At 42.1% G+C, this 17,500-nt stretch overlaps 1 protein-coding gene across 1 annotated transcript in view; it reads left to right on the top strand.

The window, feature by feature from the left end:
• Window positions 1-503: 503 nt before the first annotated feature.
• Window positions 504-17,500, top strand: part of RTKN2 (rhotekin 2) — a 32,163-nt gene continuing 15,166 nt past the window's right edge. The window contains 7 exon segments of the mRNA XM_083502656.1: window positions 504-1,311; window positions 2,716-2,915; window positions 4,949-5,007; window positions 9,169-9,222; window positions 10,304-10,421; window positions 11,592-11,795; window positions 16,338-16,432. Of these exon segments, the coding sequence (XP_083358782.1) occupies window positions 1,255-1,311; window positions 2,716-2,915; window positions 4,949-5,007; window positions 9,169-9,222; window positions 10,304-10,421; window positions 11,592-11,795; window positions 16,338-16,432 (787 nt within the window). The 5' untranslated portion in view covers window positions 504-1,254.

The following is a 17,500-nucleotide window of genomic DNA, read 5'->3' as shown; positions in this document are numbered from 1 at the left end:
TCAAAAACATTGCATAACAAATTGCATTAAGCATGCAATAATAAAACGACAAAGATCGGTGAGGTAACATCCAAAGGCAATCCCAATGGAATCCTTGTAGAAGCTAAAACTCCATCAGATGGTAAGTGGTGATAAAATCTGGCGAAATGAAAAAGTTATTCGCCCAGCCCCTAAAAGACATCAGATTGGTGGCCAAACTGGCCTCAGGGGAAACAGGAACCTAGAAGACTAACTTGTCTCATTTCAGATGCCAAAGGGACTAGAAGGGTCTCTGGATGATAGCAGTGCATGGCTGCACACAGGCTTATGTGTATATAAGCAGTTCCTCAGGTCCCAAGCCCTTTAGGGGCTTTAAACACAAGGATTGGCACTGTGAATTGCACTCAGAAAAGGGAATGAAAACCAGTATGTGGGTATTGGCTACATTTATAACCTGCCTTCTAAGGAGTCCAAGGCAGTGTACCTGGCTCTCCCTTTTATCCACACATCCTGGGAGATAGGTTAGGTCTGGGGGCCCTTCAGACGTTTTGGACAACTCCCACCCACCCCTGATCACTGGCAATGCTGGCTGGGACTTTTGGAAACTAGTTCACAACATCTGGAGGGCACCAGGCAACACAGTGCCATTCATTGAGCCCTGGCAAGCTGTGCTCCTGAAGCGAAGTCCCAGGCAGTACTAGCCGAGCTGAAGGCAGCCCCGTATCGCTTTTTAATGTGTGACGTTTTATTATGCTTTTATACTGTGTAAGCCGCCCAGAGTGGCTGGGGCAACCCAGTGAAGTGGACGAGGAAAACATAATTTGAAATGATTATGATTATAGCTAGCAGTGGCACGGCGGCTACTTCGTGGCGCTGGTTGGAGGAAGAACATTCTGCACATGCTCCGCGGCGCCCTCTCTTCATTGTTTCCCACAACCTATTTCAGTCAAGAGAGCTGAACGTGAGCGAACAGGGCTTCTAGGTACGGAGGTCAGTCCTGGCTATAAAGCAAAGCGGGGGCTGTTGGCTGAACAGGCGCCTGAGCAACAACGCGATGCTAGGCAGCCATTCGCCTCAAGGGCCGCCAAGCGAGCGCAGCCTTCTGACGAGGAGCCGCGGCCGAGGCGGGACGAGGAGAAGGAGGCGGAGGAAAAGGCGGGCCCCGCGCTGCCGTTGGGCCGGAGCAGCGGCGAAGGAGGCGGAGCGGGAAGTTTGAACTGCGGCGGCTCTGAGGCGGCGGCGGCGGCGGCGGCCATAGCCGAGGCGGGAAAGGCGATGAGGCGGTGCCGAGGAGGCCGCGCTGCCGACGAGCAGCAGGTGAAGGAGGGCCAGGTGAGCAGCAGAGGCCGTTCGCCTCCCCGCCTTTTGGGGGGGGGCGGAGAGCAAACGCGCGTTGCTGTTATTTTGGAGGTTTGTCTCTCTTTCTCTCTCCTTCCCGTCCTCCTTGCATGCTGTATCAAGTACAGTGGTACCTCGGGTTAAGAACTTAATTCGTTCCGGAGGTCCGTTCTTAACCTGAAACTGTTCGTAACCTGAAGCACCACTTTAGCTAATGGGGCCTCCCGCTGCTGCTGCACGATTTCTGTCCTCATCCTGAAGCAAAGTTCTTAACCTGAAGCACTATTTCTGGGTTAGTGGAGTCTGTAACCTGAAGCGTATGTAACCTGAAGCGTATGTAACCCGAGGTATCACTGTAAATACTAAGCAGGGGAGGAGAGAAGAAGGCGACATGGATTCCCGCCCCCTCCCCTCCTTCGTCTCTAAAGCGCCAAGAGAAGGCAGGGACCGGGCGCCCATCGCCCTTTTCGCCCCGGGAGCTAAACATTTGGAAACGGACTAGGGATGAGGTATTAAAGTTCAACTCTCCCCGCTTTGGAGACTCTCTAGGATTTTGGCTTTGGGCAGGTTTTCTTCAAGGACACCCCCACACCACTTTTTGCCCCCTTTCAGTGGTGTAGCGGAGCAGGGACGGGGAAGGGATGAAGGGTCCCCTCCTGCGACCCTCTTTTTTTTTTTGCCAGCCCAGTGTCCGCCAGATACAGGAAAGCCCCTCCGTAGACCGACCAGAATGCCACCCAATAGCGAGCAGTCCCATCATTTTACTCTTCGGCAGGCTGCACCTTAAGCAAAGCTGCCTTACTTAGTGCTGAAACTCTCATCGATGAAAAGAAAGCCACCTTTTTTTGCAGGGTACAGTCTTTGAAGGGTTGTCAGGAAGGGCACCTGCCCCTCAGAATTTACGGCACCCAAGTAGTCCTCAAAGGATCCCTTGAGCCATGGCATAGTCTCACTGTGTGATGTTGGCTCTGTAGTTTTAGGACTCTGGTCACCCCTTGCACTCTAGCCAGGCCTTTTGGGCTGAGAGTCTTAACGCAGCCAATGGGCAGTTGGCAAATTGCCTTTTAGAGAAGTATGTCCCCTCATGGTCCGTCTTCTCCAGGATCCTTGGAATGTAGACTGAAAACATCTTTCTCTAACCCCATTGCAGAACTGAATATGAAATAAAAATCTACACCTCCTAGTGTAAGGATAAGTTAACTTGATACCCTACAGGTGTTGATGAACTACACTAGTTCCCACCATACTTTACTGTTGGCTAAGGAGGCTGGGGGCTGATGAGGGTTGTAGTTCCTGGCATCTGTTGTTCCTGGTTTAGCCAACTTTATTCCCCTCCAATAAATCATAAATCTGTCATTTGATATTTATCTGACAACTCCATTGTGTTTTGGTGTTTAGGGTGGCAGCATTCAAGAGAAAATTGACTTTGAAACGAGAATGCGAGAAGGAATTTGTAAGCTGCTTGCTGTGAGCACACAAAAGGACCAAATATTGCATGCAGTTAAGAATCTGATGGTTTGCAATGCTCGCATCCTTGCCTACAGGACAGAATTACAGAAACAGACAGGAGACTCAACCATGAAGAGAACCACAGTGCGGTCAGTAGTAATCTCAAGAGTTTTCTTGCAAGCATTCCCTATTAATCACTCATTATTACAGTAATGGCCTGTAATTCAGCATGGGGTAACTACTCACCAACCAATGTTCTTCAAACATTGGGTTTTTAATGAAAATATTACTGACTTAATTGCTGTGATGCAACAGATGCTCACAAATGTGTCTGCCGCTGAAGTTGAAAGACAGGTGCAACTTCTGCAAGCAGCAGATGATCAGTGTGGCCTTAGTCTCATTCAGGGTCTAAGAACAGTTTCAGCTGCCGCTCTTGGTGGTAAGAAAAGTAGAGGGTTGAAAGAGCAGAGAATTCTTATGAAGGAGATCCAGGAGTCATGGAGATTTTGAGATTGGTCTAGTGACAAGAAACACCATCCTCTGTGGGAGCCACTTCGGGTTTGGAGGAGTGACTCCCATATGGCTAGGATAACCTGGTCTCCTACATCAGCTTCTAATGAAGAAACACAGGAAGGAGCAGGTGATAATGTGTAAATTTTCTGTAAACAATAGGAACTAGCTCTGTGACCCTCAGAAGCAAAGTATTCTCAGGGCAGTTGTGACCTTTAAAGTGTTTTGAGCCTTACAGTTGCATTTCTTATCTAAAGATGCCATATCAAATGTTAGATGACACAGAAAAGCTTGAGCATATATTTATAATATCTTCCCTGTACACCCCCCCATAAAATAAAATAAAATGATTAATTGGTGCCATCTGCTGGTCAATGTTGATAACTACATCAACCAAGAAAGGAAATAAAATACCTGTCCTCAGGCCAACTAGAAAAAGATGGTTTAGGATTTTAAAATACTGATTTTAATTATTATTATGCTTCACTGTAGCTTTGGCCACTTGCTTATTTTTGGAATAACATTTTTAATATATTCATTCATTCATTGCTTTTTACACAAAATTGTCAAAGTAACTTAGAAAAACAAGAAATATGAAAACCAAATATATGAACAGAATCTAAAACGCTAATCCACAAATATATATATAAAGGACAAATTTATTCCACTAAAAGGATGAGCACAAAAGAGGAAGTAGTCTGCCAAAAGGAGGACAGGGTACCACTGAATTTCTATGCTGGGTGTAGAAAAGAGTGTTTCGCAGCTGGGGTAGGGACAGCCTAGGTTTCTGTGCTAGGCAGCATGTATATACTACATTCTCTCTGCCTAGCACAGAAACCAAAAGAGGTTGCCACTGATGGCTCAGAGCACTTCATGTCTCCTCCAGCAGCCTATTACATTTTCTTACTGGACATCCAGGAGGTGAAGCTTCCTATTTAACGTCCCGCATAGAAACGAAGGGGTTGGCAGCAGCTGCTCCTTCCTTCCACCACCATCCTGTTGTGTTTTTGTGCTAGACATGCAGTAGAAAAGCACCTGCTTGTCTAGCATACAAACACAGCAGGCTGATGGCAGAGGAATTGCACAATCTGTAACTCCAGCACTATTCTACTTTGTTTTTATGCTGGACAGGGCATTGTCTCTTGCATGTCTAGTGAAGAGACGTAGTGGGTTCATGGCAAAAGGACCGAGTGATCATGCCTCTGCAAGGACTTTTCCTGTGTGTCCAGTACAGAAGCAAAGGAGGAAGTAAATTGTTTTACTTTGTTGCTCTGTCCATCTTGCACCAGTTCCTGTTATGAGAAAAGAGGATACCTAGAGAAATTTGCCCAAGACACAAGGTACTAGTTATGTTCAAATGTCATTGAAAGATGGGAAGTTGCAGAAGAGCACAAATGTGGTTTGCCAGATTTTGGAGGGAGGAGGGTGTTAATGTGCACAGTTATGAATGTGCTACAGTGTCCTAGAAAATGCAAAAAATGTGTCATTTTTGAACCCTAAGTGGCTTAATTTTAATGGGTTGGTTAGAGTTACAATACTTTGATGTGTGGATCCCTCTTGAGCATAACTGAATACACAATAATCTGACCTCAGACAAATTTATTTTGAAAGAAAAGAAGTGGATAGAAATTCATTTCTTTATCTAATTATAATCTTTATTTTGTTTTGTCAGATGTTCAGATTTTGCAGCTAAAGACCGTGAAGCTTGTGGAGGCAGACTTGCCATATCAGGTATTATTATGTGCTGAAAGCCTTCCGTTGGTGTGCTTGAAAATTTGCTGATGCAATATAAATTGCAATGCAGTGTCTTTTCACTGAAATGCATGCTCTCTGTGTGAAATGGCTAGCCTTGGGTAACTCTGTAACTAAATCCATTTGGAAAGTAAATGCATTCATTGCATTTAAGATAATATTCAAGGCCTTATCACCCTTACTGTGTAACTGTCTTGTACAAAGGATACATTTCCAGCTTCATCACTGGAGGATATAACTGCATAAGAACCAAGCAGGAGTAGTTTTGAAAATTACTTCTGATGTGGCATAAGCAGTGAAATTACAAGTATTGCATTCTAAATTGTACTTCTATGTCTTGGTCCTAAACTGGCATATTCCGAAAATAAGGCTCATTAATTTAAACAGAATGCAAGGTGCATTTAACTGGCGAGTAGGATCACAGTCTTAGTTTTTCAAAAAGGTGAGTGAGGAGAGGGGGTCTGTGACGTTCTCTCTTTTAAACTGATCATCCTCACCCATCTGAAGGCCTCCTGTTTTAATGACTTGCCCCTCACTACTGCTTATGCCTTGAATTTGCTCCCCAAACAGCTTTAGTCATTGAAGCCCTTCTCAAGGCCCACTTCATCCATGACCCCTTTGGCTTACCTCCTTAGTTCCAAATTGAAAGCCTAAATATATGTATTTGTATCTTCAAAGATTGTTCCAATTACGTTTGCCTCATCTTTGTTGTAGACACCTCTCCTAGTGTCTAAATCTAGATTGTTAACTCAATTGGACAGGGACCTTGTTGTTATTTACATAACACCACCATTGTGCATGGTATTTTACCGATTACAGAAGGATAGGTCCTTTCCTCAAGCTTAGGAGGAGCTATGAGACTGTGCCAAGGCCATGTAGCTGTTCAGCACGGTGGATGGTAGCATTATTAATGGATTCAGAATAGCACATAGGGAGTTCAGACCTTGGGGAGAAAGATGAGCAGTTGCATCTTGGACATACTGAGTTTGAAACAAGAGTTTGAAAAAACAACTTGCAAGTACAAATATCAGGTGGCTGGAGATGTAGGATTGCAGGGAGAACAGCTCAGGAGGAGAGAAAGAAAGCATAGCTGTCAACTTACAGATTTGAAAATAAGGGACCAGCAGCCAAAATAAGGGACCTGCAGCCTCACCTGTTCCAGGCACTCCAGTCTTCCTGTCCTCCTGCAGTCTGGTCAAACTCATGCTGGTAGCTTCGAGAACACTGTCCAACCAACTTTGTAACCAGAGGTTCAACTGAATAGAATCTGAATCACATGCACCACAAGGCCTATGAAGCCTCAAACTTAAGATGGCTCCCCGGCCTGGCTTTGCACTGCAAAGTTTGCAGCAGCATGTGCAACAAAATGGCGTCCAGCATTCAAAAAACCCCTCAGCTTGCATTAACTAGCCACACACAAGGCATGCAAGCTCCACCCCCCAGTCGTTCTTAGACTTCTTATTGGGTGAGCAACACAGCCAAGCAACACAGTTGGAGCCTCCCTGGCCAGCAGGGAGGGAGGGAGAGGAGCTGCTCCTTTGAAATTTAAGGGACATCCATCAATAAGGGACAACAGCGGGACATGGCGCTGGAATAAGGGACTGTCCCTTCAAATAAGGGACACTTGACAGCTATGGAAAGAAAGAGCTGGGTGTTATCTCCCTGCAGGGGATACAGAAAGCCATAGTATTACAGATTTGATGAGGTCTCCCAGGAATAATGTGCAGTGGCAGAAAAGCAGGGATCCTGGAACAGATCCCTGAGGAACCCAAGAACCCAAGATCCCCCAACAGAGGAAAAGCATAAGAAGAGCTTCCACCTATGGAAATATTGAAAGAACTATTAGACAGATCAGAAGAGAATCAATGAAAGGCAAAATTATAGAGACCCAGAACATAAAAGTGAATTGTGTAGGGGGAAAATAGCAGCAGCAGCAGCACTAATTTTCCAACTTGCCAGGCTAAACTACAAAACCTTTGCCTGTGTGCCATAATATAATTATATAAAGTGATTAGTTGGTCTGATCAGTAATTGTTTTCTGGTGAAGCTCTGAAGAAAATAACCTTCTGCCTTTATTGAAAATAAATATATTATTGCCAGCTTTTTATCTGTTTAGTTTAAGTTCTATTTTATTCTTGCCTCAGTGTTGGATTTTGTTACATTAATGTGACTCCAAGAAACGGATAGCCAATTAAATGCTATGAAAGCTTTGAAGCAGAGTCTCATGAGAATACATTGCCAGTGGGATTTATTGCTGAAATAGCAGGCTTCGATAATGTGCACCATAGGCCAAAGAATGTCTGCTTATGAAATTGATTGAGATGTAATCTTCTTTGACATGAAGCTGTTCACTTCTGCCATTCCACATTTCCCTGCATGGTTCAAACCCTTTATTGAAGCATCATTTGAAAGCCAAGTTACTTTGATTTTTACTCATAACTGGAATGAGTGATTCTAATAAATTGCTATTCCAGTTTTAGTAAACAGTGTAAAACATGGCTTCTCAACTCTTTTTCTGTGATTATTGGATGCTTCTCTTCCTTTTAAAGCCAAATTTATCCTAATTTTTTCCAAAGGTGTTGGAAAAACATGCAGCTTGTCAGTGTCTCCTAATATCTACCTCTTGTGTTCAAATCATTTTGCTTATTAGTTGGCAACACAAAGGTAAAATATTCCATACAAAATTTTCCTGTGATTTCAAAATATAGTGTGGTGCATCTTCCTCGAAGATAGCAGGAGCTGTCATATTCAAGGGTCCACATAATTTGGCCTTGGTATCCAGTCAAAATTTGTGGCTGCCGCTAACCATGTGATGATGCCGTGTTAGATTTCAGATCCACTCCTGTGCCTCTGAAGCACACCACAACTGTGGCAGCAAACCTCTAACCAAATCCCCTACCTCTAAGCTGTAAGTGCTGAGCTGTGGAGATATTTGCAAAGTGGCTAGGCTCTTGTGACTTTGCAAGCTTCTCTGGAAGAAGAAGGAGAGTTTGGATTTGATATCCCGCTTTATCACCACCCTAAGGAGTCTCAAAGTGGCTAACAATCTCCTTTCCCTTCCTCCCCCACAACAAACACTCTGTGAGGTGAGTGAGGCTGAGAGACTTCAGAGACGTGTGACTAGCCCAAAGTCACCCAGCAGCTGCATGTGGAGGAGCGGAGAATTGAACCTGGTTCACCAGATTACAAGTCCACCACTCTTAACCACTACACCACACTGGCTAAAGGAACCCCCCCCTTTTTTTTGAGACTTGGGAGAAGAATGGAAGAATCTTCTTGAGCTTTATCCAAACCGAACCAAATCTAGCCGAATGAATGATTTCACTGTTTTGCAAGCATCCTTGAGACGTGGTGGAAGGAGTGGGAGATTCTGAATAAAAGTGCTTTCTTACGTTGAGCTAGCCAAGTGCCTTTATGGACTTGTTCTTACAGAATCAGACTGCTGGTTCTTCCAGCCTAGGGCTGTTTACTCTCTGTGGCAGTAGCTCACCAAGCTTTTGGACAAAGTTCTTCTGCGTCACTGATGCCCATGGTCCTTTAGAAGAACCTGGCACACTGAAATAAACATCTGTCACTGAGATATTCCCAAGCTAAATCAGCACTATTGACTGAATAATGGACTAACTTAAATAAATAAAAGCTCCTAACTTCCAAGTAAAGTGGTACCTCCCGAACAAATCGGCTCCCAAAAGCCGCAAACCTGGAAGTGAGTGTTCCGGTTTGCGAATGTTTTTTGGAAGTCAAGCGTCTGATGTGGCTTCCATGGCTTCCAGTTGAGTGCTGGAAGCCAATTGGAAGTCACGCCTTGGTTTTCGAATGGTTTCGGGAGTTGAGTGGACTCCTGGAACAGATTAAGTTCAAGAACCAAGGTACCACTGTATTTTTAGGAACATTTGGGTAAAATTCTAAACTTTTCTTAACTGAAAATGCCCTTTCAGTTGATGTTCTTCTGAAATTCTGCCAAAGGGAAGTCTATGATAATTGAACAGTATCATTGATGATTGATTAGGCAGGCTGCTGGATACAGTGTGCTTGACTTTTGCCGCAGATAAGGATTAAAAGAAACAATTCTGAATTTTTGGATTGTATTGGGATAGCATCATGATGTCACCACGTTTAATTTTTCCTGCTTGCTTTTAGATCTCCGAATCCCATTAATGTGGAAAGGCTCTGATCACTTCAGCAGCAGAGACAGTAAGTATGTTTGTTTTGTAAAATGGTTTTGTACAACTAAACAGGAGGGCTCAATCTCTTATTGAGCAAGCGGGCATTGTGCAGCATTTACTTCTTACTTGGCATGTAATGTGACCTCGCAATAGACCTAGCATAGTTATTTGAAATAGGCTGACTTGAAATCTATAGTTCTTAAAATATGCAATGCTTGGAAGAGTGTAGAGTGACAGAAGTGTATGATGCTATCACATATTCAGTAGTAGGAGAGCTGAAATATCTGATAAAGATACAGAAAGTAATCCTGCTAGTTGAAACATTGAAACATTGAAACATTGAAATGTATCTAAATGAAACTTTGTCTCCTGTTGGATGGATTATTGACTTGGCTTCGTGCAGGCATGCAGTTTGCTGTGTCATGGAGATTAACTCCTGAGTCTTTTCAAACTGTCTCTTCCCCCATCCCCAAAGATTTCACTTTGAATTTCCGTAAGGTCAGAGAGGCTCAGTATGGCAAAATACTCTTATCCTTCATTGTGCATTCTTTAATGCAAGTTCTTTAATGTGAGTTTGTAAAAGAAAGAAAAAAAGAAGTAGGTTTATCAGAAAAAATAACTTCCATGAGTTTTAAAGAAACAAAGATAATGTGTTGGTCCAGGTATAAACATTTTTGTTATAGAAACTGCTATATTGTGTAAATTCTTAAAGGTTTACCTGCAAAGGTTCTGCTGAATATATAGATATGGACACTAAAGACGAGATCCAGTGACCTGCTGAATCTTCCCCTCCTTTGCATCTTTCTGCTGCATGCAAAAAAAATAAATAAATCCCCCCTCATAAAATTTTCATCTTGTACTGGTCTATCTTTTTTTAATAGAAATAATTTGATATTGTGCAATATGCCTGCCAGGCATATGCAAACAACTAAGGAAAAACATTTTCTGTAATATTTAGCTGCTGAAGTGTTTTAGTTTTTGTGTGATTTTTATTGTATTATAGTTGTCGTAAACACCTTCAATTCTTTATTTAATTGCAATAAACAATTTAAAAAAATAAATAAATATAGCAAGTCTTTTAAAAGTATTTTTGGATTTTCTTTTTTCAGGAACCCAACGTTACTCAGTATTTTGCTTACTCAAAGCAGGAACTCAGGTTTTTGATACAGACTTGCTTATTGTAGATAAAGCAATCACAGATATATGTTTTGAAGGTGCAACCATATTGTAAGTATCTCTGGATCAATGTAGAGTTGCAGGGCCTCACCAAGTTGCAAGTTTAAAAAGAATGAAAGAATCTTCTGAAGACAAAAATCCAAAAACAATCACACAACCCTTCTATTACACCGAAGGCAAAATGGGAAAAGTAGAACATTCAACTTGTCAAATCAAAGGCTTAAAGAAATTGCATTATGAATACTGCTTGGAATATTTGAAAATATTTGAAAATTTGAAATTCTGTGCATTGCTGAAAGACTTGAGGAAATAGAAGGATGGAAGATTGGCCAAAACCAGAACAGGGTCCTGGATGCTATGCCTTCAGGTGATCAAATGTGGGTAACTGACCTGATCTGAACTTGCCATTTGGTGAGGAGCTGCTGGTGCTCTCCCCTCTCCCCACTGTGCTGCTTAGTTAGAGCTTGTAGCCTGTGTATATACATGCTTATATACATGTGTTTACATGAATATGCACAGGTGTTCAGATGCATCTGTTCAGGGAGGCAAAAAGCATTGCAGATACCTATTGAAACTATCACTCTAGCTGTTAATTAATTCCATTGGTTTAGAAATCCTGATTCAGTGTCCATTGTCTCAGCAAATGACCTTGTATTAAAGCCTGAAAACTTGGGTACATACAATGGGTTCAATTTTTAGGCATCTATTCTTGTCCTCTTTAGCTGTACAAAGTATTTTTTTTCCATTGGAGAGCATCAGATTGCTGAATGTGTTCAAAACCACTTAATTTTGTTATTAGCTGATGCTGGTTGAAGAGTTGTCTTTTTCCCCACAAGCCTTCACGAACCCTTTCCCCATTATGAAAAAGCCACCTGAGGTTAGACGCAGGGTCACCAAAGAGGGTTTCTTTTTCTTGTTGTGATTTCTTCCCCAGAGACGTTTGCTTGCCCCCAGTGCTTATGCCTTTTCCGTGCTAGGCAATTAATTTTTTTATACACCTGGGCGTTTTTAACATGTTTTATAACAGTTTTTAGAATCTGGTTTTGTGACTGTACTTTGATTTATTGTTTTGTTTTAAATTTCACTCTGGCATGGGAGGCATTCACTGGAGAGTAGCTGAGACATAAAATAAATAAATAGCCGTAATTTTGTTTTACAGTATTCTAAATTTTTGTTTGAACATTGTACTTATCCTAAAAGCTGTGAAACAATTGTTTCTAGTGAGGAAGCTGGCCCAGCCTTCCAGCTGAAGATTGAAGTCTACAGTTGCTGCTGTACTGAAGAATCTTCAACTATAACAAACACTCCTAAGAAGCTAGTAAAGAAGTTGAAAACCTCAATTGGGAAAGCTGCTGGGAAAAAACTCAGTCCTGTGTTGGATGACAACAACCCTGAATCCTTGTTGCTTGCTGAAGCAGCTGTAGTGTGAGTGAATTGTTCTTTAATTTAAACCTAGGGTTGGGGGGGGGGTTGGGAGCAGTTGGTCTTTATTTAAAAGTGTATGGGAATAGAGTCCATGCCTATGTACCAAGTGCTAAGAGACTGACATCTTAACAGCTCCTAAAAATCTGAATTTCCTGGGAGTTTCCTTTCCTGCTCCTGCCTGTCCCCTGAGCCACAGGATAAGGCAATTTGGCTACTCTAGTGTAGCGCAGCACATAATGCATCTGGACTGCCTATCTCTCAGCAGCAGAAGAGACATCTTGGCAATTGTTCAATCAGATCTTTGCAATTGTTTGGTCTGACCTTCTAGCCTGGGGGGAGTGGTATGTGCAGCCCTGTAGCTGCAGCCACCTTCCCGAATTAGAAAAGAGGAAAGTGCCAGGGGCTGCCAGTTTGTCCACAGGATGCCTGTTTCCATTAGCCAAGACACGTTTCCCCTATATTTGTCTGGGATGTGAGTAAGGGATTGATTTGTGCCAGTTTATCAGAGCTGCTTTCTCACCTGAATCAGAATGTTGGGCTGAGAGGGGTGAATGAATAGGGACACATACAAATACCTTATGCTAGGTCAAATTATCTGACCATCCAGTCCAGTCTTGTCTCTTCTTGGCTGGCAGCAGCTCTCTCGGACCTCTGGAAAGAAAGTGTTTCACATTACCTACTACAGTACCTGATCCTTTTAAGTGGGAATAACAGGGACTGAACCTAGGAGCTTCTGCATTCAAAACCTGTGCTTTGCCACTAATCTATGGTTCCCTCCTCCAAAGGATGGAAGAGGAGGGACTAATGAGACCAAAAATATTGTCATGGAATAATTTTGATTATTTATACACTGCTTTTCCATCACAAGCTGTGCCCAAATCAGTTTACAATTACATGTAACATGGGGGGGGGGATAGTTTGTTACCAAGCACATCATCAAGTTCAAATAAGATAAATGTCAGCAAGCACAGTTACAAAGACTTTGATTTTGGTCTTTATGTATATTAAGGGGCAAAAAAGAACAGCTAATCTACACTTTAAGTGCTGTTATTGCAGCACTTCAAGGTCCACAGCAGCCTGGCTTAAATATAAATCAGAACACGGGCTAGATAGTTCACAGCTGGTTCCCCTGTATCTCCACCAGAGGAGGCTAAGAGCAGCAAAAGGGAAGTGCAGGGGAGTCTCAGACATTCCAGATACTCATGCTAATATTGCTACATCAGGAGTGGAGTGATAGTGTCTCCTTTGCATGCAGAAGGTACTGCCACTCAGAGCTACTGCCACTCAGTGTAGACAACACTGAATTAGAGGGACCCATTTTCTGACTTGGTATAAGGAAGCTTCCTGTGTTTCCTACACCAGGATAAACTAAAGTTATGCCTTTTAGTAGACATCTATTATCCTGATATGTTCATTGTATCATTGTGTGGTGTTTCTCTGGTACATCCTGCCACTCTATTCTTATACACGTTTATATGTCTGGTATAGTTGTATAATATAGTGAGTTCTCAAGCCTTCAGTGAGTTAGGGACTACCTCTGCGTGGCTTTAGCAGATTGAGTGGATGAGACCAACAGGGGGTCCAACAGTCAAGAAGGCGGTTTCTGCAAATGCTGTAGAGGGAAGTGAGGGGCAGGTGGGGCTCAGCAACCTGGGAAGGTAGTCCATCTAGGAGAAGGAAACCTCTGATCCTAAACCTCCACTGCATTGAGGGATACTTTTAGAAGAAAAGGCTAAGGACTAAATCCTACACAAATCCAGAATGGAGTCTCTCTTTAAGACAGTTGGATAGCACCTTATACACCTCCTTCCAGCAACTCCTGCAGCCAAGCTGGTGCCAAATGCATTGCCCTGCTTTCCTTTGGACCACATCAGCCAGACCAAGAGTAGGGGCTTGTCATCTGGGCAGCCCAGGACCCCCATACACACTGTCCAGACATGTACTGTGGAATCTCACTTCGGTGCTGCTATCGCAGTTATTTGACTTCACCCCCAGAGGTGCACGCCATTGTCTCTCAAGACAGAGGGATGTCAATAACAATAAATAGTTGCAATCGCAGCATCAGATAATGATATATGATTTTTTTATGACCTAATGAATGAAAGCATTTGTATGCTGAATGAGTAGCATTAATGATATGCAAAATGCTTTTAAATTTAGGAAAAGTGGGTCAAATGAATCAGCTGATAAGGCTTGGATGTATCACATTAAAGGAATATTCTGGAACACACTTTTTTGTAGCAGGAATAACTGAGTAACTTACATATATGCTGCAGATGGTATTGTTAGTAAGTGTGGTTGAGGTTTTGTATCAAATGTGCTGATAAGAACAGGCTGCCATTCTACTGAAGACAGAGCCAGGAAAAGAATCATAAGTTTTAATGTATAGATAGCAAAACACTTTGAAAACATCTTGTAGAAAGAGCTTTGGAAGTACAAAATATTCTAATGCAAGCAAGTGTGGTTGGCTAGTTTCTGCAAAGATACTTCCATTTAAGGCAATAATCTAATTCAAACATTTAGGCAAAACATTGCTAGCAGTGCTAATTAGCCTGTTAAATTTGAAAACTGATAAAAATTTGAAAGATGAAGAAATTGGCAACTGATAACAATTTTGGAAATGAGACAATGAAGTTAGCCAAAAAAAGAGAGAATCTCATGTTTTAGATGGAAAATGTTACTATGAAACATATTTCAATAGTGAAGTAGTCTGTTTTCTTTGGCAAACCTTGTACTATATAAATAGTAAGGATCTCTAACTTGAACATTCAGCACAAAAAGATTTTCATCTGTAATAAGAAACTCAGCTATTTAAAATGGAACAAAAATGTTCAATTACAGATGGCTTTTATGTGTTTGCCTAGTGATTGAGAATCTTTTGGTTGGAATCCATTTATAACCAGCACCTTGTTTTCAGCTGTTCAAAGATTTTTCCCCTTGATGTGCTAATGGAAATTGTACTGCAATGGTATTTATCCTGTGTAATGAGTGAAACAAATGTAATCATTATCCTATGACAACAACTCTTGGGGTGGGAGGGGGAGACCTTAGAGGTGCAAAAACAGATTACTGAGCTGTTCAGAGGAAGTGGAGCTTTTTCAGCTGTTACCCAAATTATACTGTTGCTAAGACAAACCACAAAGCACTTTAAAACTTAAAGCAGCCTCTTTGTATGGATATCAAATGAGAGGAGGCAATGAAATTTAAATGTTCATTGGGTTAGCAAATATAATTACCTAAAATTAGACAATGATAGAAAGGTGATTGCCACCCTGGGCTCCTTTGGGACGAAGGGTGGGGTACACGTCAATTAACTAACTATTATTATTTAAAAATAATATTGTTATCTGCAGCTACCTCCAAAAGCTGTACATAAGCTATGGCTGCCACCTGATATTTGTGGAGTATGTATAGGTGCCAAGGGCCAAACTATTTTATTAAATAGGTTTGTGTTGTGTAATTATTTTTTGTTTGACAAATAGTGTGTGAGAGTGTGACTGTCTCATGGGGCGAGGGCTTTAACACTTGCCCTGCTGCAGTCCTGGTCAGAATTTTTTCCATGCCCAGTATTTACAATGGAAGGAAAACTCCCATACCCTTCAACATTTCTCCAATGAAAACAGGGCCATCCCATTCCATAATGATCATTTTATTGTTTATACCCCACACATCTTACTGGGTTGCTCCAGCCGCTCTGGGCAGCTTCCAACATAGATAAAGCCATAATTAAACATAAAAACTTCCCTATACAGGATTGCCTTCAGACGGCTTGGGGGTTGGATAACTCCATATCCTCCAACATTTCTCCAGTGAAAATAGGGACATCCTAAGGAAAAGTTGCACATTCCGGGATTAAATCAGAAACCTGGACGGCGTCTCTAAATCAGGGATGTCCCTGGAAAATAGAGATACTTGGAAGGTCTGAACTCCTTTGGGTGTAACCAGGAGCTTTTCTCTCAATGAACCAGAAGGTGTGAGGCCCCTTGATTCCCACCCTACACCACAGTTCCAGCCTTGATTGCCCCCCATCTCTGCCCCCCCATCCCCGGACAAGCCAGCTATTTATTAATCAAAAAACAGATATGCCACACAAATATATGTGCTGAAAGCCATGTCTAGTGTGTTCCTAAAAGGGGAATTCCCTTCAGAGCAAAGTAGGATGAAACCTATAACCTTGCAGCAGCATATAGGGAGAGCTGGAGTGTATAATGGGCTCAAACAGCAGCCAAAGTGAAAGGAAAAAACAGGCTTCTTGTAAGGCAATCAGTGTTTATAGCTGTAAGAAATACATTTCTAATTGAAATAGTGGTGGGCCCAGGGGCCTTCAGAAGTTAAAGAAACCAAACTCCATTCCAGAAAGGGGGCACCCAGTTCACACAATGGAGCAATGTTACTACATGTATGCACCCAAGTCTAGTGAGCACAGTTTCCAAAATGTACTTTAAATATAATATGGAGCAAAGATCAAAAATACAGCTGCTTTTGAATTAACTGAACTTTGATGTTTTGTGCACAATACTGAAATAAACCTATCTTTACCAGGGGTGCAAAATACAATTTGCTGGCACATACATCTTTGGGATTGGAGAGTGTCAACAACAATTTCAGGACCCACAACCTTACTGCCGTGGGAGATGGTAAGTTCAGAGTCAACAAGATAAATGATGTATGAGTAGAATATTCCAACTTGATTTCAAAGTACTCAAATGTAGCGATTGTTTTCCTTGCCTCATGTTCTGCCAAACCTTACAAACTGTATGAAGATAGCTTTTCTCCCTGCTATCTTAGCAGCATTTGGAAGGAAAGAATTTGCACTTTTGATGGATAGTCCCTCCTGCCTCCTGAACTACCGCTTGTAATTTTCCCAAATCTCTGTCCAATGCACATTCACTCAAAACTAAGTCCCACTTTGCTAAGTAGACAGTGTTGCAGTTGAAGGCAAGTGAGTAGGAGGTCCAGAACCTGGAACGAGTTGTAAAAGCAGCATTTATATGGGGCAGACAGATGCTACTAGGAAAGGTGAGATAAATGCCCATGCCACCACCCCCTGTGTTTTTATGTACCGTATTTTTCGCTCTATAACACACACCCGACCATAACACGCACATAGTTTTTAGAGGAGGAAAATCCGTAGGCATGCCACCCGTAGGCATTCCCTCCATAACACGCACAGACATTTCCCCTTACTTTCTAGGAGGAAAAAAGTGAGTGTTATGGTGCAAAAAATACGGTATATAATTCTCCTGCAGTAGATGAAACCTGTTTACATGGTGTGTGTTTTTAAAAATATATATTGGCATTTCTAGTCATGTATACTGGATGAAAGTGCCACTGAAAATATAACCCATGTGAGTTCTGGTTCACAGTCTTAGAACAATTGTGGACATGCATAACAAATTACTCCGGATTCCTGTACAGCAGAACAGTGCCCTTGCAATCTAACACACTTATTAAGCCACAAAATTCTTCCTTTTTTCCTTCTGTTTTTTATTTTGGATGCCTAAGTCAGCTTCTACATTCAGCAGCTTCTACATTCAGCAGCTGACCAGCAACTCACTCTCGAGCTGACTTTTGTATGAGGAGGTGGAAGGAATGAGAATTTGTTTGGTAAATGAAATGTATGATGAGGTGATGATCGCTTAAGATCATGTTGAAGAAACAAGAGGATAAACTGAAGGTGGATTCAGCTGTGCTGTTTTTGTCAT

Source organism: Podarcis liolepis (genome assembly GCF_965112155.1).
Source record: "Podarcis liolepis genome assembly, chromosome: 5".
Classification (NCBI taxonomy): domain Eukaryota; kingdom Metazoa; phylum Chordata; class Lepidosauria; order Squamata; family Lacertidae; genus Podarcis; species Podarcis liolepis.
Note: the sequence above shows the minus strand (reverse complement) of the source record. Positions and strands in the feature narration are given on the sequence as shown.